Consider the following 21,264-nt stretch of genomic DNA (forward strand, 5'->3'; position numbering starts at 1 on the left):
TCTCGGTGAGTGTGTCAATGCCTGACTGTTTATATGCATGTGGGACTATAGTGATGTATCTCTGTGCAAAGGTATGCCTAGGAGTTTACATGCCTACACTGCTCATGTGGATGTGTGTTTCCAGAACTTCCATGAAAGATGGCATGGAATGAACTCCAGGAATGTGAGCTTGGGTCTTACAATTTCCCCAACTGTAACAGGAAGGCGATGGAAGAGATGATTTTTCTCATCCATAAAGGGAGCTGCTGTCATGGAAATGGGGTGGGCTTGAGAATGTGACAAATTTGGGTGCACAGTCCGGCTGGAAGTCTCACTAGCATGAAGCTTTCGCTGAGCTCTTGCACTTGGAGCATACATTCCCTTAGCATTCCAAGGGGCACCATGACATCTCTGCCTTTGCTTTGCCACAAAGACTTGATGCAATGAAAGAAGCACCACACATGTATCCACTGCCCTTCCCATTCAGCTTTAAGTCCTCGTGTCCTGGGCAACCTGTCTCTGAGTGCGCAGGGCAGTCAGAACTCCCTGGAGTGACGGGAAGGTTGACACGAAATGCACAGCAGCATATGAAATAAAAATTCCAGCCGTTTGTGTGTTTGCTCCACATCTTGCTTTTGCTCAGCTCATTCCATCTTTACTATGACTCTCAAGAGTGGAATGAGCTGGGGTCACTGCAGTGGTCTGAGAGGGGAGGAAGCTGAGACTTGGAGTGAAAGGGTGCGGCATGGATCTGCCATTGGGCAGGGCCAGAACTCAGACTCCTGCTCCCGGTGTGCCGCACCTGTGCGGTGGGCAGTGTCCCGAGCGAGCAACACAGCCTGTGCCCAGTGAGGAATTGTCTCTGAACCTGCCAGGCTTCATTGGAGGAGACTGCCCATACCAGCCTTTCACTGCAGGGCTGAGAGAAAATCAGCCCACGGCAGAGGAATCCCTGGGGAACTCGGTGAGGGGTGGCAGGTCCAACCCTGATGCTAAAATTATATTCCAGTCCCCATATGCCCACGGTTGAGGATAGTATGTGTAACCTAATCCACAATCTACAATAATCTGCCTTATTGACAGGAGTTGGTGTTTTGGAGAAATAATGGCCTTTCTGAAAATCCAGATCACTGCAACACAGCCGGCCTGGCTTGAGAGAGGAAGGGAGAAGCCACAGAGAATGGCTCCCAATTCACTGAGGCCAGGTTTTCTGGAAAATAGACTGACCATTGCTTATGGGCTAGATGCCCTTTCATCGGGGCTACCCAGCAAGCCAGGCCCTAGAAATCATCCTGCCAGGTCAGCATCCAGGTCTTTGCTCCCTTTCATATGCCCAGTGCCCGTTCTGAGCCTGACCCGCTCTGCTGTATCCTGGAGGGATTTGACCAGGTTGTAATTTTCCTTCATGATCCCTTTCCCATTTCTCTAGACAGAAAAGGTATCAAGCATACCTAGTTGCAATAGGGATAAAAAGTGGTCACGTACAGAAAAGCACGTTACAGTTGAAACTGCTGAATGGAAGACATGCTGTAATATAAATGAAATATACAATTTAAACAGTCAGGATCCCATCTCTAAGAAGCATGGTTTGACTTGAAATGACCCGAGCATCTCAGGACCTAGAGGTGTGCACGTATGGTCTAACAGAGGGCTTACTTGGGAATATAATGTCCTTTATGGTAGGTACTATGATCCATAGGATTATATAATATCTTACGACACGGCCATACTCCTAGCACAGAAAAGAGTAGAATCAAAATCCGTCGGCATTTGGCTATTTTGGCATTCGAAACACAGCCCCAGATTTGTGATTTTTAACAGCTGAAGCTGGGAGGGAGAAAACTAAAAATACGGATGGGGAAGCTATCTCCACGGACCGGCAATGTGGCCAACTGGGTGGGGGGATCCGTGGGAAGGCAGAATCCCCAAGAATAGTTCTGGAGAAGGGGTGCAGGGAGGGCGATCTCTGGCAAGGAGGTGGGAGAGTTGGGCTTGGCAAAGATTGTTCCTACGATCTATGAAGCCAGATGAAGAGCAATAGGGCTTGCCGTGGCCCCTCTGTCTGCTGATTAGCTGGAGATTATATTGATGATGTAATAAAAATTCACTTTGTCTATTAAGTTTCGCCAGGACAATCAGGAGAGATTAGATAAAAATCAGAGGAAATGAATAATGAAGGGAGCAGGAAAGCCGAGGCTTTACACCCTGCCTTGCTCCCTGACTGTCCCCCTTTACTCAGCCCATACCCCTCTCAATTCTGGGACTTGATCAGATAAAGACCCCAGACCAGTGTCCTGGGGAATCTGCTTTGGAAACTATCCCCGAGCCACACTCTGCTCATCAACTGATCAGGTTCAATATATTTTTGTTTTGTTTTGTTTTTGGGCCACACCCAGCGGTGCTCAGGGGTTACTCCTGGCTGTCTGCTCAGAAATAGCTCCTGGCAGGCACCGGGGACCCTATGGGACACCGGGATTCGAACCAACCACCTTTGGTTCTGGATCGGCTGCTTGCAAGGCAAATGCCGCTGTGCTATCTCTCTGGACCCCAGGTTCAATATTTTATTAGATCTTTGGCACTGCAGCCTCCTGGGCCCAGGGGCCCCACTGAGATGCAGGTGGGGTAAATGGCCTACATTGCCTGGTCTCCCATAGCATAGCTTTCAAGAGGTTTAGGTCTGTCTCTACAGATAGCCACAATCCTCCCCATTCTTCCAAGCATCTCTGTCTTCCTTGGCTTTGGTCTGTGCCAGAATACCTTCCTCACTTTTCCAGTCCTCCCCCACAACTCTCAGAGATATTTCCTCACGTTACTGGACGAGCTCTAAAAGTTCCAATGCAAGGCACATTGTCATCAGCGATAGGAGCACGTTCATGTCCATTAGTCACTGGGGACATCTCTGCCCAGTTTGACTCATCAGCAAGGGGCAAACATGGAAAAAGATAAAGACAGGAGGTCACTTTGTGTTGGAAGCATAGAGCTAGAAGGCTGGGAGGTGAGTGTCCTCTCTCCCCTCCTTGTGGAGGGAGTGGAGGTTGCTGGTGGAGGAAGAGGGGAAGCTCCTCAAGTGAGTGTGGCCGGCTCCTCACTGCTGAGGTGGACACGGAGAAAGGGAAGATGGCTGGAGATGGAGACGCTTCTCTAGTCTTCTTCCCTTTCTCCGTGTATCAGAGGCCTGGTGTATAGTGGGGCAGGGGGCTATGTTCTGCAAAGTGAGCCTATGAGGCTGACCTGGAAGCTGGAAGCCCTATCTCAGGCCCATGGGTGTAAGTAACTACTCCATGAGTGACTCCTTAGCTCAGTGAATAGCCTGTCACTGAAAGATAGGTGAGCACAGATTTGGCATTGAGATGTGTGTGTGCCACTGACATCTCCGCAGCCACCGCCTGCCCCACGGCTAGTCTGCTGGTGGGACCAGCTTTACTTTGGGAGAAATGCCTTTATCTCCAATCTGAACATGAGACATGACCACAGTGGGACCAAAACTATTTGTCCACATGAAAGCAAACAGATCACACAGAAAACTAGCTGCCCACTACCCTGTACTGGCTTGTTTCCTGTCACCATTCTCTAGCTGGAGGCTGGGAGCAGGGTATCTGGTGAGAGGTTTTGTGAAGCATTCTTGCATCTCCCACAGGACGTTTGCACTGGGCCAAATTTTACTATCTATTGTTACTTATTATTATGCGCAACTTTATTATCTTCAAATACAATCTGCTATTTCATGGTATGTGGGGTGTCCCCACCTTCCCAGGAAAGGATATGATGTTCAGGTGGAACTGGGTCACAGAAGAATCCGTGTCACTGAGGGGTCGCTCTTTGCCCCACCAAACCCCAGGAGGGCACGAACACTTGTCCTCTATGACCTGGTCCCAGCAGCCTCCCGGTTCCACGTGGCCCAAGCCCACTTCTACTTTCCTTCCTCTGATGTCAGCTGTCAGATCTGGTCTTCCTCCTGGCCTCCCACGGCAGCTCAGGAACAAGGCACTGCGCCCCGTCTCTAGGGCTACTGGCCACGCTGTCCTATTCCGGGCTTCACCCCGCAAGTCTCATTCCAGCGGGTTTTCAAACTTGCTCAATTCAATCACAACAGATTGGACTTTAAAATAAATCTAATGATTTGTTTAGGAAATAATCAAGATGAGAAATAAGAGGAAGGTCTTAGTTTTTAATAAAAAGGACTTTGGAAATTGGGACAGGAAAGCAAGTTCTGGAATGAGCTGCTATGGGACTCTACTTACTCTGTGTCTCTCTCACATGGATGATAGGGTGGACGCACCCAGGCTTCAGCTGGACCCAGGTGGGCAGTGTACCCACGGGTACTCAGTGGGTCAGTCCTCCAGCCAGGCATGCCTCATAGGAGTAGGTATGCCTGAACATGTGTGTGTGTGTGTGGGGGGGCTGTGGGGACATTTGAAATATGCTTTGCAGAAATTAAAGGACATAGGATTTAGAAGGTGGACCCATGGCAGGCCCTACTAGGAAAGATCATGGTGGCCCCACATATAGCATTGAGATCATCACCTGCGCCAAACCTTAAGCTTCTTCGTTTTGGAAATGAAACGAAACTCATACGGGGACTGAAATGACCGTTTTCTAAAAATTTCCGATTCTCCGCTCTTGCATGCATCTATGGTTGCCCCAGATCCGGACCCACTGGCCTAGGGACAGGGTCTGGCCCAGAGTCTCGGGCTGTCCTCCCGTAGGGCATCTCCTGCCTACGTGGAGCTGTGCCTTGGCCCAAGGAGCAGGGACTGGGGCAACGGAGACCGGAGCTCTGCAGTCTGGACTGCGGCAGGAGCGAGCGCTTCGTCAGGGGCCTGCACTGGGCTCCGGTGCGGGAAGTTCTCCCTCTGGCCGTCAGAGGGCAGGCGACTGCTGGAGGAGAGGGGAGCCCTCCTCCAAGCGCAGTTTGGGGGCGCTCTCCAGGGCCTGGCGCCCTGCAATTCTTGCTGAGCTCTTAGACCCAGAGTTGGGCTGAGAAGAGATGAGGTTCCTCACCCACCCTTTGCGGCCGAGGTCCTTTTGCTGGTCTTATCTGGGAAGGATGAGGGCTGTTCATGCTAGGGACGGAAAAGGCCACTGGGATCCAGGGCTAGAGTAATGGACACCATGGCGGGCACTCCGAGCATGCATATAGCTGACTTCTTGTGATCCTAGGTGGTGGGGACATGGGGAGCTGGAAGAAGGTTCACATGTGGCCCATCTGTCTGCTTAGGCCGACCTCCTTCCTATAGGAAGGGATGTGCCAGCCAGCTCAGACACAAGCAGCCAGACACAAGCAGCTCCTTGCCCTCCTTCCACCAAAGGTATGCCCTCCAGAGGGGCCTCTCTTCTACTTTTCATCAGCTCCTGACCACAAAGCCTGGCCTCTAAAGCAACCTTCCTTCCAGCTGTCCCAGACGCTCCGGGAACAGACAAGAGAAGGGCTTGCACCTTTCTGACCAGCTCTCTTTCTGCTCTCCCTCTGGAGGAGCCCCTGACCCCAGGGCTCCTAGCTTTTCAGCTCCTCCTTGGAACACCCTTCAGCTATTGTCTGGAGCTGCTCAGAGCATCAGGAGCTCCAAGAGCAGAAGGCTCCAGTTGGAACAGGAGTGATGGGTCAGGAACATACTCCCAAGGAATTCTGTGTACAAGGACGCAGGGCCTTCACTTTTCTCCACACTCACCCTGAAAGGGCCAGCCTTGGGGCTCAAGGAGCAAAGGTTCCTTCCCACTGGCTATGATGATGGATCCTAAGTTGCTCTGCTTCTTGTGCTCACAATAACCCAATGACCGTGCCTTGATTCAGCGCCTTGTCCCAGAGGGGGGTTCCTCAGTCGCAGAGTGGGGCCAGCACTCTACCACACCACAGGGTGTAACGCTTCAGGCTCATACCACCCTCCGGAGAGATCTCTTCCCACAGAAGCACGATGCTCTCCAGGCCCTATCCGGTGAGACCACACCAAGCCAAGTATTGATCTGATAGGAAGACAGGGTTAGGTTGGGGAGATAATGGTCAGGGGATCCTATTTCCTCCTTTTCCTGTTCAGAGAACACCTCTCCTCCACCTCACCCTGCTGGAAAGCTGAGGCCGGAAGGGGCGTCCTCTCAGCGGTCACCCAGGGACGCCTCTGTCCCCACTGGTCTCCTTCCAAAGGGGTGGAGCACTTTGAAGCCTCTGGGAACAAGGTCCCCCTCTCCCACCGTGACAAGCACTCCTCGCATCTTCGCCTGCCCGTATATTCTTAGAACCAGTCAATATGATGAATTTTACATGGGCATAATTTCCTGCCTTGCCGGGGAGCCCTCCCAGGCTTGGCCATCAGTAGCGACATGATACAGTTTCTGGTTATATTGGTCAACCAAGATATTGATATTATTAATAATGGATATATATATGCTGACCTTTGTCCACACAACTGAATCACTCTGGGCCGGCTGTCACATTTCTTTAAGAGGTATTGATAAGCCCATTACTGGAAGGGCATGTACCAATTCTTAGGTGTATGTTTTTTACTCACCTTCAAGGATCTCCTCTGAAGCCTACTCTGGGCGGATGAGCTGTTGTGGGGACAGGGCAGGGTGCAAGAGCTTGTGAGGGGGCGTATTGGTGTGTGTGCATGCAAGTGTGCGCCTGGAGGTACATGTGTGAGTCTGTCTTGAACACCAGCCCTTTTAGAGCTGATCAAATAGTCAATTAGAGCATTATAGGGAGGTAGCAGAATCAGAGAGTTCCTACAAATACACTATGATGTAGTGTTTGATCTTTGGATGCCTCTTGTCTCCTAGGACTTGCGCAGGAGGCTCGACTTTATAAGGATATTATTAGGTTGATGCCTCGTTCTCTCCATGTACCTGCCAGGCAAGAGACAGCACTCGCTGGGAACAGTCTGGTTGGAGCCAGCTTTGGAGAGAGATGGGCAGGCATGGCTTTAAAGGGGGCGGGGGGGGGGAGCATGTTGCTTCTAGCCTTAGTCTCTTTGTCCATGCAGTGGCAGCACTGAATATGGATTTGCTTTCTTATGGCCAACCAGAGGCTGTTTCACCTATCAACCTTTCTACTGAAACTCCTAATTCTCCACTTGCAGTGGAGGTGTGACCCACTGCCAAGGAGAAGGATTCCTTGGCACTGTATACTTTGTGTGTCCAGTGGTATATGTTGCCCTGAACTCATTTTGATGTCTACTGAGATCGCTGCTGTTTCTACATGCATGGACACTGCTGTTCAGGAGACTGTCTCCATCACAATCTGATCCCTTCTCCTGCAGTGTTTGGACCTAGACATGCTCTTATGGCCAGGGGAGCCCTTTCACTTGTCCCTATAAAAGGAAACCAGCTAGCAAGAGAGATCTTTTGGATCCTCAGACATAGTGTATGAATAAACCAGACATGGATTAATTAGGTGTGACTGCATCATTAAATTAGAATAATGAACAAACAGCCACGTATGGCATTCAAATCTGCCTCGAACGACTCCAAGGGTTGCTTTCAAGTAAGTCACCTGTCAGTTTGTGGGTTTGGGGGACTCTGGAGAGGGAGGCTCCTATTAGAGCTTGAGTAGTGGAATTTTTTCGGCACCACGTACCCCAGACACAGCTCATTCTTCAATGGGCACCTAGACTCCGCTAGGGAATCCAAACAATGGCTCGGTTCGATACAGCTTCATCTATGCACGCTTCAGCAGCGAGCATTCCTCGGAGTGAAATACGGCAGTGGCACAGGTGCTCAAGAGATGGGAGAGAGAAGTTAAGAGGTCTGGGCAATGGACGTGAAATATATCGATCTCTTAATATTTATGTGGATGTGCACAACTGTCATGGTGCACGTGAGTACACACACATGCGCACACACACCTCCTGTCTGTTATTGTGCACTCTTCCCGCTAGTCACACTCCTTATTTCAGCCCAGGGCATAGGACGGTGAAGTCATGTTATTTTATAAACAGCTGCTGACCAGTTCACCCTGCCTGGTGGACAACACCCCTCACAGTTCTCATTCCAGGAGAGAGGCCCTGAGCTGGTGCCAGAGCCACTTGACTCTTAACAAAGAGGATGGCAGCCAATGGTGAGGAGGAAAGAAACTGGGGAAGGAGCTGTGGGCCAGCCTAAGGCATGGGCGGGGGCTTTGTAAGTCAGATCTGTAAAGGGTCTGAGAACCTCTGATCTGGAGCTACTATTAACAAAGGTAATAACTAATTACTGCAGAGTGTGCTGCAATAAAGTAACATCGTGGTCAGTTTATGTGCTATCCAGAGTTGGCCTTTGGAAGTCTCCGTCGATTAAACTCTTGTTGAAGGCCAACTCATTATCAACCACCCTCCCCTCCAATTTCGATCAATATTTTTGACTGTTCTGTCTTCATGGAACCAGAACTCTGTCTGTATCCATGAGGGCACCTATTTATTCGCGCCTTGCAGATGGCCATGTAGGATTTGTGCCTGAGCTGAATGCTAGGAATCCCTCCACTTGGGAAGCTTCCATCAGCTGCATTGGGAGGGGTGCTCATTGAGGGGGGCAAGAGAAGCCAAATGTGCACGTGAAGGGGGTGCATTCCTGGGAATGCAGGGCCGCCGAGGAAGCATCCCTTTAAGATCCTTAAGAGGCTCAGGCAGCAGCACAGTAGCCCTAGGGTCACTTTTCTGTTTCCTGGGAGACTCCTCAGGGTAGGGCTGTGGCTAGAGCCTTATGCCCATCTGGCTCCATGGAAACTGAAAAAGTGGTGATGTGGTGGATTTTTAGGGCAAACACATCAACTCTGGAAATGCCTTGGACACTGGCCCTGTCTGTTCTTGTCCTTTGGCCTTGGTATCTTTACAAGCAAGTAGAACACAGACCTCTCCTTTCAGGCCTCACATTAGGTTTAGGAGGGTATCCTGATGAGGAAAAAGATGGAAAGGAAGAGTGATGGTGAAAAAGCTACAGTGAAGCTGCAGTGGGGTGGAGTGGGGGTGAGAGATTCTGTTGGGATTCAAATAACCTCCCTTGTGGATATTTGGGTCAGATCTAGTGTCCTCTAAAATTATGTTATTGGGGGAGTTTGTAGATTTAAAAACCTGCACAGAAAACAATAAACAATATACTGAGAGCTAATGCGCTTCCCTGTGGAGAGCCCAAATGGAGGGCAGCCAGGTCCCTGCCACACCCTGTTTGCCTTCAGGGAAATGCAGCTCTCTGCCTGGAGGGCTGATCTGAGTGGGCCGAGTCTCCCTTCTCTCTGCCATACCCACGGGGCAGCGGGTAGAAAGGGGACAGCCGTGATGGAGGGAAATATGGCCTCAGAGAAATAGTCTCCCTGACTGGTCACTCAGATCCCGATGAAAGGATGTTTCTAAAATGAGGCAAGAAGGTAAAGAGGTAAAGAGGCAGCAGGTAAAGAAAGGATAAGGCTAGGGGGCACATGCAACAGTTCCTCAATCCAGAACTTCTGAGTGAGGATATTGGGTAAACAAAATCACACCTCCTCTACACCCCAAGACTTAGGTGGGTGTACCTAAGCCAGGAGTTCCTAGGTGGAGCTCCAATGTAATCATAAGGACAGCTGTCAGTCCCCCCCCTCTTCCCCCTGTCTCCCACAAGTACCTCCCTTCTCATGCACACAGCCTTGCAAGATAGAACTATCCCTGACATCATCTTCACGACACTTGGATTTTTCATTTCTTCCCCAGACACACACACTCACTCACTCACACACACACACACACACACACACACACACACACACACACACACACACACACACACACACACACCTCACACCATCGCCTACGCAGGCTGCATCTTCCCTCCCCTCACCCTCCAGTACCCACAAACACACACAAATTTTCACACCCTCTAGCTCTTCTTTTCGCATGTCACATGGGGTTTCCCTTCCAAGTTCGGAGCTATTATAGTTTCAGCCACTGTCAGCCAGTGCTCCCAGCTTCTGACTGGCATTTCGGCCTGATGACTAGTAGGAGTTTCGTTTTGTATTTTTTCTGCCTACACTACAGGGCTTCATTTTCTGTCACATATGTCTCTCCTCTTTACCCTGTCCCTCTGAATCCTTTTTAGAGGAAAATCGCTCTCGTCAGTTTGAAAAGTGATCCCCTTCTAGTGACGTGGACAGTGTGAGCTGTGCAGTGTTTCCCCCTAAATCCTTTCCAAGAAAGTAGGGGCTATACTTTCCTCAACCAAGTAAGTGGCTGTCCATCACTTCTCAGGCCCACTCAGAAGCCCTCCTCTCCGAGGGACCAGATATATGAATGACAAGAGGGAGAACGAGGGTGTGAAGCCCGATCGTGGCAGCTGGGCTCAAGTGGCCAGAGTGTGACCAGATCACTGAGTATCGGGAAGGTGCCTGGAAACCAGCTCTCCAGAAACACTCCGGTCATTATGTGATGAACCTGTAGGCGGGGCAGGGGCATATCCAAGGCATAGCTTTCATAATATGTTTTCCTTCGGGTTGCCTTTAAACTATGGTCTCAGTCAAGGAAAGCCTTCCATTTGTTTATTTTGTTTGGTGTTTGAGAAGCCAACTGGAGCAGGTGGAGACAGTGAGTGCATGCCAAGGGGGTTCTTTCAACCCAATCTAGAATTCCCATAAAAGCTGGGGGGTAGTGGTGGAGGAGAAAGATGGTTCGCATCCTGATTGTTGAATTGCAGGGAAATCTAGGCCAGCTCCGGCTCCCATATGTGTGGGATGCGCTTAGTCATGCTTGCACATGGGTACATAGCTGTGTACATGTGCATACTAATTGATCTGTGTGCTGATTCTGAATGTCTGTTTAAAGAGGAAAGAAAGTGTGCACAAACCACAAAAGAAAATCATTTCCCATTTTTATTTTCTTTGCTCCTATTCTATATATATATCCTATGTATTCTATTTGAATACATCTGGAATTTGGATGCTGTTCTTTTTGAAAGGGGGTATTGCTTTGGTTTACTTGAGTTCCATAATGGTTGCTATCAATTATTTTCTTCAGTGAAATTTACATTTGTAAATGCTTGTCTTCTTACACCTCTCCCATTTCCCTCGTTTATTTCTCACAGAGAAAATCTTTCTTTAAAAAAACTATAGGTGTAAGCCCAGTCTCCGGTGAAAATTGAATTTTTATTTTTCCAAGTAATTATTTTTTAAAGTTAATCTTAATTGAGCAGATGTCCATAATAATACTTAGGCTCACTGGCTCTTAGATTCATTTGAAAATGGAGATCAGAGCCTCCTGGATTGAATTTGCTTATTTAAGAGGAAAAACAAGCTCTCTCAGCTGAAGTCAAAGCGGTAGAAACTCGATGTTCTGAGAACTGGTAAATTGTGAATGAAAATACAAGACACAATCTTATGCAGAAAGCCACATCTCATCAAAACATAATAATCATAACCCTTGTTTTTCCTTTCCTGCATTCCAAATCAAAGGGCTTTGAGGGCTTCCCATTCAGGTTCTGCTGAAAGGAGAGTCTATGTATCTAGGGATGAGCATATTTCAAAATGATGTACTCTTGGGAGCGTAATCCACAGAAGGCTCTATTACTGTCCTCACCATTCCTCTGAATGGAGTTGGAAAGTATGAGGGGCCGGAGTCCCTTCAGCTCTGGCTTCTGGGCTGGGCATCCCTGGGGGCTGCTGGAAGGTTTGGTTTTCCTCCATGCAGTAGGGGAAATCTCAAAGCACAAGTGGTTACCCAGGCACAGGTCTACTCCGACTGGTTAACAGGAAGGACTGTGATGTGGACTTGGCTGTTTAGATTAAAATGCATCGCAAGCTCCAGGAACAAGCACACATCAGTAGTAAAGGCTGTTTAAACCTTTGGGGACAGCCCTATGTTTAGATTACATTAATTCATAAATATTATACTAAATACCACTTAAATTGGACTTAAATGACTTCAAAGATAATGCATTATAATATGGCTATCCAGAGAGCACTAGTCTTTATGTCTCCCAGTAACTCAGTCTTTGCTGCCTCCTATTCTGCTCAGACAAGACCAAAGTTATGAATGGATTTTGGGCTTGTTCGTGTGAGGATCTTGTATGCTAGCAGACATGGGTATATAGATATATAAATGTATTTTCAGCTACCACCTCTGTATGTTTGACAGCAAATAAATAAGAAGAAAGAGGAAGAAATCAAAACTAATAAGAAGAGAGAATTAGACTAGTGAATGATCAGTTCATTTCTCCAAGGGAGAAAAATTCTCTAGGAAGAGGCAAAATAGGTTCTTGGGTCGGTCAGTCACTTCTGCTTCCTTCCTGGGAGTTTGCCTTTCTCTCTCCTCTTTAATCAATGCTACAGTGTCTTTCTCTTTGGAGTCTGGCAATCTTTTTCAAAGTGCTTCTAATGGGAGAGGGAATAAGACTCTTTGAGTTAGCCAGAAGAGTTTGCATTAAACTGGGGCTTTCTGCTTCGGGTGTTATTTGTTCAAATTTAATTCCAGGGATTTTTTTTTTCCTTGCTTACTCTCTCTGCCTTGCACCTTGATCTACTCTCCTCGCCACAGCTCCCTTTGATCTCCAAAGGGTGAATTTAGCTTTACAGTAATTACCCCAGTCCACAACTGCTGTTTGTTGCCTCCCTGACCCAAAAGCCTTTCTCTGGTATGGCTGGGTTTGCTCCACAACATCCACCAACTCCCTCCTCCACAGACTCCCAATTTGACTGGAGTAATTGCCTTTTAAGGTTCACTCTACGCATGGCAGGTATTGCATTAACCCTTAGAACTCCTTCCTTCTTTAGTTATCTGAACTGCCAAGTGGCCAGAGAATGGATACCCACCTGAAAGCTCATGCGTTTAATTTAATTTTACTTCCTTTTCTTTCCTTTCATACAGGAAAAAAAAAACCCCACCACACACCTGTGCATACACACACAAAACACTTCAATTTCATTCAGATGCTATCTAAACTGGAGGCCAGTGTCCTAACATGTCTCTCAATTTTACCCTAGGATGATTCATTAGAAGTTAGAAATTTAAGAAGGGGAGAGAAACAGTTACAAATCTGCCCCGAAACCAGGCTTAACAAAGGCATGTTTCTATCCCTAGCCTCATGCTGTTAATTTAGAGTTGAGGAAAATCTAGAAGCCAAATGCAGCTCTCATTCTTTAAGCTTCATCATGTTTTTTGACTTGACAGTAATTAATCACCAAAGGCAATCGAGAAATTTTTTTTACGGTGGCCAGAGGCTTATGTTTTTTGTTTTGTTTTGTTTGTTTTTGGTCAGGATTAGCTAATAAGTTATACCACTAAAGAAGGAGTTCAAACTCTTCGAGCACTGAATAAACCAGACCTTGGAAACTGTCTTATTTATTCAGCTTGCCTGGAGCTTCCAGGCACTGTGAGAGACATCATGGCCCAGCCTCACTTCTAAAAATCAGAGGGACAGAGAGGCAGGAAGTTTCATAGGGAAAATATATATACTCCATCTCTAAAGGGTGAGCTGCGACAAGGATGCATCCAGAATACCAGAACCAAAAGGCCTGCCTGCCACTGACTAAGCCAGTTTAGGGGGAGAATTATTTAGGAAATAAAATGTAGTTTGTCCTAGGGATCCTAACCATGTGTGTGCGTGCGTGTGCATGTGTGTGTGTGTCATAATCTTTGTGCATGTCATAATCTCCTCTACCTTTCTGAGGTTAATGATGAGAATTAGACTTTGCTATAATAAAAAGGAGTACAAATAACATCTGAGAAACAGCGATGATACCAGCCAGGGATTGTGACTAGAAATCAAAGGATATTATTGAAGTTTTTCTTCATTTCAAATAAAGAAGCAAATAAAGTGTTCCAATATAAATTGCATAAGAATCTTGGTGCTTTACAACTATCATGTCTCTGGTGAGTTCTGATATATATATATATATGTATATATATATATATATATTTAAACTTAGAAATCTTAGTTCTGATATATATATATATATATGTATATATATATATATATTTAAACTTAGAAATCTTAGATTGTCACCAGAACTGATCACTTGAATGAACAATACATTCCCCACCTAGGCTTTTTAATTTTTCACCTTTTAAGTTTCATTATTACTATTTTAAAAACTGGTAGCATATTAGAATGACAAAGGTTTGATATAAACCTTGATAAGCTTCTAGGGAGATTGATTGGAAAGGGAACAAAAACTACAAAGATGTATGGTTGACTTGAGAGGGAGGGGAAAGGAAACAAATATTATCTTGAAGACTGCTTCACTATTCCACCTTTCCAGTCTTCTTCTGAACAGACATTTTCTCCATATTGGATAAAGGTTGGTTTCTGTCTCCATAACAGCCCCCCCTTACCCCACCCCCAACAAACCCAGTATCTTTCCATTCTGCTGTGTTTTTGTGCAACTCAACATGCCATTAACTTTAAGATTTATTCCTCAGCAGGCAAGCTCAAAGATGCTAAAGCCAATAAAAACTGCTCTCTGGGACTCCAACTATGAAGAGTTTGGAGCTCTGCTTAGCATTCGGATGGAGGGAGGGCTGGAGAAGGAGGGAGTCTGTGATAGTGAAAAACCATTGCTGTTTAGAGAGCCAGACAGCTCTGCGCTCTGCACCTAATGTGCTGGACCATCAGCTCTGTTCATAGCCCATCTGTGGCCAAGAATGAGACGGGTTTCTGTGTGTGTGAAAGCGCGCGCGTGTGCGTGTGCAAATGTGTGTTTTTATCTTTAAAACCACCAGGCAAATACAGTATCTTTGGTGGCACTCCACATCACTATTTATCAAAGATGAAACATCCACACACATCCCCTACAACTTCCTTAGTCCACTGCCTGACGATCAATCTCTCTCAGAAAGCATTTAACTTGCCCACACAGCGCCTGCCCCAATGAATCCCTGCTGTACACCCTATACATTACTGTTAGGGAGCGGAGCACCGGGCTAATTCCGTCACCCACCAGCCACCCACACACATTCTACAACTGAACACGTTTGGGGCTCTGCCTTAAAGATAATAAAACAGGGAGAAAACGGGAAGGCTGCAGACGATTCCTGTGACCACTTTCCTAAAAAGTTGCTTGGTTTTAATTATTTGATTATTCTGTGTACCCCGCTCTCCAAGCACTCAGTAGCATCGATTGCTTCTAGGTAGAGAAATAATGTACTATAAACTGCTCTGAACGGTGAGTTTGGGATAATCTAGGGTGCACTCTTCCAAATGCATACCTTGCACACACAGATTTTCCTCCCAAACCTCCGGCTTGCTGAGAAGGGGGATCATCTTGGCTTTACCGACCCTCCCCCTCACTCCACCCAGGGGATGACTGGTTCCTCGTTAATTCTTTCCTTAGGTTTTTGTCCCTCCTTCCTTCCAACATCTAGCCCCCCTCCCCCACCACCCAGACCACAGCCGGATTATCGAGGCACACAGCTCGACAGGGAGAGTTTACTGTTCGACTGAGAAGAAAATAAAAAAAATATCTCTTTGAATGTGTTGCCTGCCTCGCTCCTTTTTAGACGGCTGCGCTCCTGCTCCTCTGGCCTCGGGCAGAGAAGGCGATCGGCACCGTTAGTGATTTCAGCACCACCGCGGTGGACAGCACCCCGGCTTCCCTCTTCCCTCCCTGCCTGCTTGGGCTCTGCGGGTGCAGCGGCTCCCCGTCCCAATCTTTCAAAATCTCTGTGTGCAAAAAAAAAGAAAAAAAAAGGCACCCCCCCTAAAAAAATCCCAACCAACCTCCGAAAACCAAAACCCATGCCCCGCTTCCTTCCCTTCGATCTCCGCTCTCTCTCTCCCCCTTTATCCTCTTCTGCTCCCGCCGCTCTCTCGCTCTCTCCCTCTCTCCCCACGACACCGCTTCGATCGGTTCCTCGCCCCGAACCCAAACCCAGCCAGCCTTGCCCCGGCGCCAACAGCTAGCTCCCCGCGCGCCCCAGTCCGGGTCCGGCTCCGGGTCCGGCTCCGGGCTGCCCGAGCGCCTCCCCGCTCGGCGCCCGCCCGCCCGCCCGCAGCTCCCCGCGCGCCGCGTCCCGCTCGTCCGGCGGCCGGCCGGCCCGCCCGCCCGCTCCGAAGAGCTTCCCCCGGCAAAGTTGGCGGGGCAAGGTGCACGCACTCACCTTTGTGCATGCCGGTGAACCTGTCCTTCAGCACCGTGAGCTCGTAGATCTTGCCGAACTCCTCGAAGAGGGGCTTGAGGTCCTTCTCGTCCAGGTTGCGGGGGATCTGCCCAATGAACAGCTTGATGGCATCGTGGTCCTTCATGGGAATGGTCGACGGGTTCCCCGGGCTGTGGCTTAATCCGTTCATGTGCCCGGCGCCGGCCGGGCTGCCGCCGAGCCCGTTGCTACTGAGGCTCGCGTTGTCAGCCTGTCCGTTCGCTAACGTGGCCATCTTTATATACATAGAGAAAAATCTTCTTTCCTTTTATTCTTTCTCGCTCGCACGCTCCTCGCCTCTCCTCTCCTCTCCTCTCCCTCGCTCGCCCGCTCGCTCGCTCTCGCTCACACACGCACACGCATACGCACACTCGGGCTGCCTCGCTCCCCCTCGGTCTCCTACACCTCGCTCTCTCTCGCTCTCTCTCTCTCGCTCTCTCTCTCTCTCGCTCCCTCTCCTCTCTCTCTTTCTCTTCTCTGGCTCGCTCGCCGCGCTCTCTCTCTCTCTCTCTCTCTCGCTCGCTCGCTCTCCCCCGCGCTCCCCCCTCTGCGCTCTGCCTTTCTCTCTCCCTCTCTCTCGCTCTGGTCTGTGTGTCCTGCTTTTCTTTCCTTTCCTTTCCTTTCCTTTCCTTTCCTTTCCTTCCTTTCCTTTCCTGCTTTGGCTCCGCTCTGCTCTGCTCTGCTCGCTGGCTCGCTCGCTTCCCTTCTTTCTTTTTCTTTGCTTTTCTCTTTTTGCACGGAGCGAGCAGACAGGCTCGCCGTCCTTCGCGTTTAAACGGGCTGGGCCGGTTCAAGTGCCCCGTCTGGCCAGGGGTGGGGGCGGCGCGCGCGCGCGCGGAGGCGGCGACGGGGCGCGGGGCCCGGGGCGGGCGCGAGGCCGGGCCGGGCGCGGGCGGGGAGCGGCGGCGCGAAGGCGGGCGGCGGCCGGGAGCGGCGAGGCGCGGGGCGGCGCCGGCCCCGCCGCGCCTCCCCCGCCGCCGGCCCCGGCGAGCCGCGGTGGTACGGCCCGGGCCGGCCCCCGGGTATAAAGCGCGCCGGGCGCGGGGCCGGCGGCTCGCTCGGGAGGCGCGGGGAGGCCGGGCGCCCGTGCCGGTCGCGGGGCGGCTGCCTGCCCGCCCGCCCGCCCGCTCGGCCCCTTTGTAATAGCAGCAGGTGCTACTCAAAGCGACACAGAGACAGACGTGGGCTTTGGAAATACATTGCTCTCGCGCGTGTGCGTGTGTGTGTCTGTGTGTGTGTGTGTGCTGGCGGGGCCGTGGGACGCCGAGCCGCGCGCGCTCTCTCTCTCTCTCTATCTCTCTCTCTCTCTCCGGGCGCCAGGCGGGCGCAGCGCGGGCAGGGCAGGGAGGGAAGGGAAGGGAAAGGAAGGGAAGGGAAAGGAAAGGAAAGGAAGGGAAGGGAAGGGAAGGGAAGGGAAGGGAAGGCGGGCGGGGCGGCGGGAAGGCGGGCGGCGGCGGAGGTGGAATGGAATGGGTTGGAATGGAATGGAAGGGAAGAAAAGGGAAGGGAAGGGAAGGGAAGGGGCGCTTTCTCTCCATCTGCTTCTCCTTATTTATTTATTTATTTAGACGAAGCGGGGGCAAGAGCGAGGCGGCGCGGCGTGGCGTGGCGTGGCGGGAGTCCGCCCCGCATCGATCGGTGTCGAAAAGCGGCACAAATAGATAGAAGGTGGATAAATCTATAGACAAGAGCTCGCTCTCCCGCGCGCGCGCTCGCGCCGTCTCCGTCGCTCCGCTCTCCCCCCTTCGCAGCCCCAAATGGTCGCCCGCCCGCCCGCGCGCCCCTCCGCTCCCGCCACCTCCTCCCGACCCTCCACCCGGGGGGAGGGAGGGATCCGGGGCCCGAGCCGCGGAAGGCGGGAGGGGCTGTCTGTGCCGGACGCCCCCGCCGCCCCCGCCCGCCTGCCCCTCGGCCCGGAGCGCGGCGTCTGGCCAGACGAAGGTAGGAGCCCCGCGCCTCGGCCCGCCCGCCCGCCCGCCGGCGGGGTGCAGACCTCGCGGGTTCCTCGGCGCCCCCTCTGCACCCCAAGCCCACCACCCCAGCAATAAAAGGTCTCGATCGCCCGCGGCCCCCGGCTCGCCACGTCGCGTCTGCGGCGCGCGACCCCGGAGTCGGACCGGCCGGCCGGCCGGCGCGCAGCCCGCCCGCCACTTCCCGCCAGGCCCGCAGGGGCCCCGCAGCCGGGCCGGGCGGCGGGAGGGAGTGGCCGGCGCTCGAGCCGGGTCCGGTGGCCCCGCCTCTGGGGGCGAAGCTGCCGCCGAACTTGGGCTGGGAGAGCGTTTTTCCTCGGAACCGCCGGTCCCCGCACCCGTCCGTCCCCACACTCGCTCGCTGCCCGTCCCAGGGCCGCCTCTTTCCCCGGGGCTCCAGAAGCCAGGCGGGCGGGCGGGCGAGCGAGTGCAAACCAGGCGCCCCGATCCGGCTGCTTGGGTGGCACCGGGAGCCGCGGCGGCGGGACGGAGCGGCCGGCCCGACTCCGGTCGAAACCCACCGTCTCTCGGAGCTCGCCGTGGGTGCTCGGGGCGGGGGGCTCTCTGTGTCTGCTCTTGGACCCCGTGACGTCCCTAGACGATGTGCTTAACATTTCATTTAAAGAAACGGAACCGAGACCAAGCCCGTTTGGTACAACCTCTCTCTCCGTGGAGCTCTCCGGCGGCGCCGAGAGGAGGCCCAAGGAGGCCCCGAGGCTCGCAGCCCCAGGCCCCGACCGGCCCGGGACACCTGCCCCGAGGATGCAGGGCCCGAGCCAAACTGCAAGTGCAATCTGACAACTGAGGAACTTCATCCTTTCCACTTAAGAGGCTCCTGCTTTGGCCTGGTGGATGTGAGTATTAGTTGATTATGACTGATCCGGGCTTAAGGATATCCAGTGTTACACGCTGGCTGAGAACTGCCCCCAATCCATGGATGGAATCGAAGAGAGACGCACAGAGAGCCTCTGGGCCATGCGGCTGTGTGCGTGGTGTGCCTGTGAAGTGCGGTGGGCAGGGCCCTGCGAGGCATCTCGGAGGCTGACACCGCAGCTTCGAGTGTGCCCCTATGTCTGGGCCGCACTGTGCGTGCTGTGCGGATGCTGCATGGTCGTTTAAACGCCCTGTTTGGAGCCACGCTTTGCCCGTGTGCGCGCTTCATGTTCAGACCCCCTTCTCTCCTGCCCCCCAGGACCCCACAGAAGGGGATAAAAAACTTGGTCCCAAATCTTGTCCCCCACCATTCTCTCTCCTGGCTTTCCCACTGGCCTCCTAGGATGGCTTAGCTGGGGACAGTCTCTTACCATACGGGGTATTTAGAAGAGTAGTTCCTATTCGAGGTCTCTGTCTCTCCCTGCTCAAAGCCAGGTGAAGGGAGAAAGCTGGCAGAGGGGAGGGGTCTGAGGTCCACGCCCCATTTCTGCTGCCACCCCAGCTCTCTGTCTGATATGCACAGGTGCACCCTGAGTCATCTGATTGTCATTAATGATTGCCCACACAGTAAATAAAAGCAGTCCCTGGACAGGACCCAGAGCGGTTGTTCATGAAAGTGGGCGCCTTTCTCCTCCAGATATCTGTAAAGTCAACCCTTGATTTTAGACCCACAAGATAGATTGCTCTTCTAACCCGCTGCTCCCTACCTGTGTCTCCTATGCCAAGGAGGATCCACAGTTGCAGACAGCCCTTGGCTCCTTGCCCTCCCCTCGCCCACCTGATGATGGTTGATTTGAGATGGAGGCTATCTCCACTGGGGGGTGGGTGGGTAACTAACTCATTTCTCACCTCCAGCTTTCTGGCACATGGATGGTGAATACCCCCTCCCCCCCCCCCCCACGCACACACTTGCTGGGGCAGAAGCAGGAAGGACTCCTGGTCCAGCAGTACCAAGCTACCCCGTGTGTGTAAACAGCAAACAGCGGCAGAAGCAGCTTCTGCCAAAGCTTTGGTCTCTTAAAGGCACAGAACTGTATCTCCCAGGCTTCCTCCTGTCTGCCACAGCAGTGTTGGATTCAGTAACACAGACAGGCATCTCAAAACCCAGACAATAAGGAGCCAGGACCCCTGGGCATGTAGAAGGAACATGAATTAGTGGGGTCTTGGGTATCCTTGTCCTTCCTCTTCTAGGAAGATTTGAATTATTTTTAAAACGTAGTTTAGGACAGAAGGGCCAAAATGTAATTCTCTGTGACATCTGAACCAATTAAAAACTTTTTTCCAATAAGTGCTACTTCATGGTCACATTGATTCTGTTCACAGAGAGAGAAAGAAAGAGTGTGAGAAAGAGTGAGAGAACGAGAGAGAGGAAGGTTGGTGCATGCAAGTGAAATTTGGGATAATTGCTTCTCTGTGCTTTCCGCATTTGGGATTTGCATTTTGTTGCTGATTCATCTTCGGGGATGTCAGGTAGCTCTATGGGGTGGGGATCTTGGCTCAGGTGTTGGTGCAGCTGCACTGTCTCATCATTGTCTCCCCATGCTCCTTTGTCCTTTTTTCTCTCATCAGCTCCACATTCCCACCACTCGCTTTCCTCTGGCACCCCCGAAACCTCAACCCACAGCCCTGGCTATGGCTCCCAGTGCTCTGATGCCCTCTGGCCTTACTCTCTAGGAATCCCCTCCCCATTTAGGTGCACCCAGGGAAGGAGAGATGGAGACCTAGTCATCTGCTGCCTGCTTCTCTGCAGCCCCTCTGATAGATACAACAGACACTATAGGTGCACAAGATGGACTTTGTAGTCATCATTGAGTCATCTGACTGGGGTGGAGGCAGGGTGGACAATACTGTAGTCATGCATGCTGGCCCTAGGAAAAATGCAGGGCTCTGGACAGACTCTCTTTTGGAAGGAGCGTAGGGTTCAGGATGAGAGCAAGCTGTTTAAGACACACTTCACAGTTTAGTCTCCCAAGGCTGAAAGGTTCAGTTTGGAAGCACCACGGCGGCTCTGTCATTCAAGCATTCTTTCAGCTTTTCATAGAGTCCACTGAGGCCATTGAGTGAGGACAAGCCTGCAAAGAACCCACTGATTTCGCTAGAGAGACCAAAGCCCTCTCAAGTGAATACCCCAGAACCACACAGCAAAGGCAACAGATGGCGAAATGGCTTTTAGGCCTGAGGAGTTCCACTTGCAGGAGAGGGAAATCCAAGTTGTGTTTGAGGGTTCACATGACCTTGGGGCGAGGGGCAGGGGGCTGTGAAGGTGGGATGCACAGGATGGTTAATGGCTAGAGAGCTGGGTGATGGCCTGGCTGTAGGCAGGT

At 51.3% G+C, this 21,264-nt stretch overlaps 1 protein-coding gene across 47 annotated transcripts in view; it reads right to left on the reverse strand.

Annotated features, from left to right (window-relative positions):
• CELF4 (CUGBP Elav-like family member 4) overlaps window positions 1–16,472 on the reverse strand; it is a 269,864-nt gene extending 253,392 nt beyond the window's left edge. For all 47 annotated transcript variants that reach the window (XM_049769689.1, XM_049769670.1, XM_049769704.1 and 44 more), the window contains exon 1: window positions 15,999–16,472. In XM_049769689.1, the coding sequence (XP_049625646.1) occupies window positions 15,999–16,284 (286 nt within the window). In that variant the 5' untranslated portion in view covers window positions 16,285–16,472. The remainder of the gene's footprint in view (window positions 1–15,998) is intronic.
• Between the last annotated feature and the right edge of the window lie 4,792 nt (window positions 16,473–21,264).

Source organism: Suncus etruscus, chromosome 3 (assembly GCF_024139225.1).
Source record: "Suncus etruscus isolate mSunEtr1 chromosome 3, mSunEtr1.pri.cur, whole genome shotgun sequence".
Lineage (NCBI taxonomy): Eukaryota > Metazoa > Chordata > Mammalia > Eulipotyphla > Soricidae > Suncus > Suncus etruscus.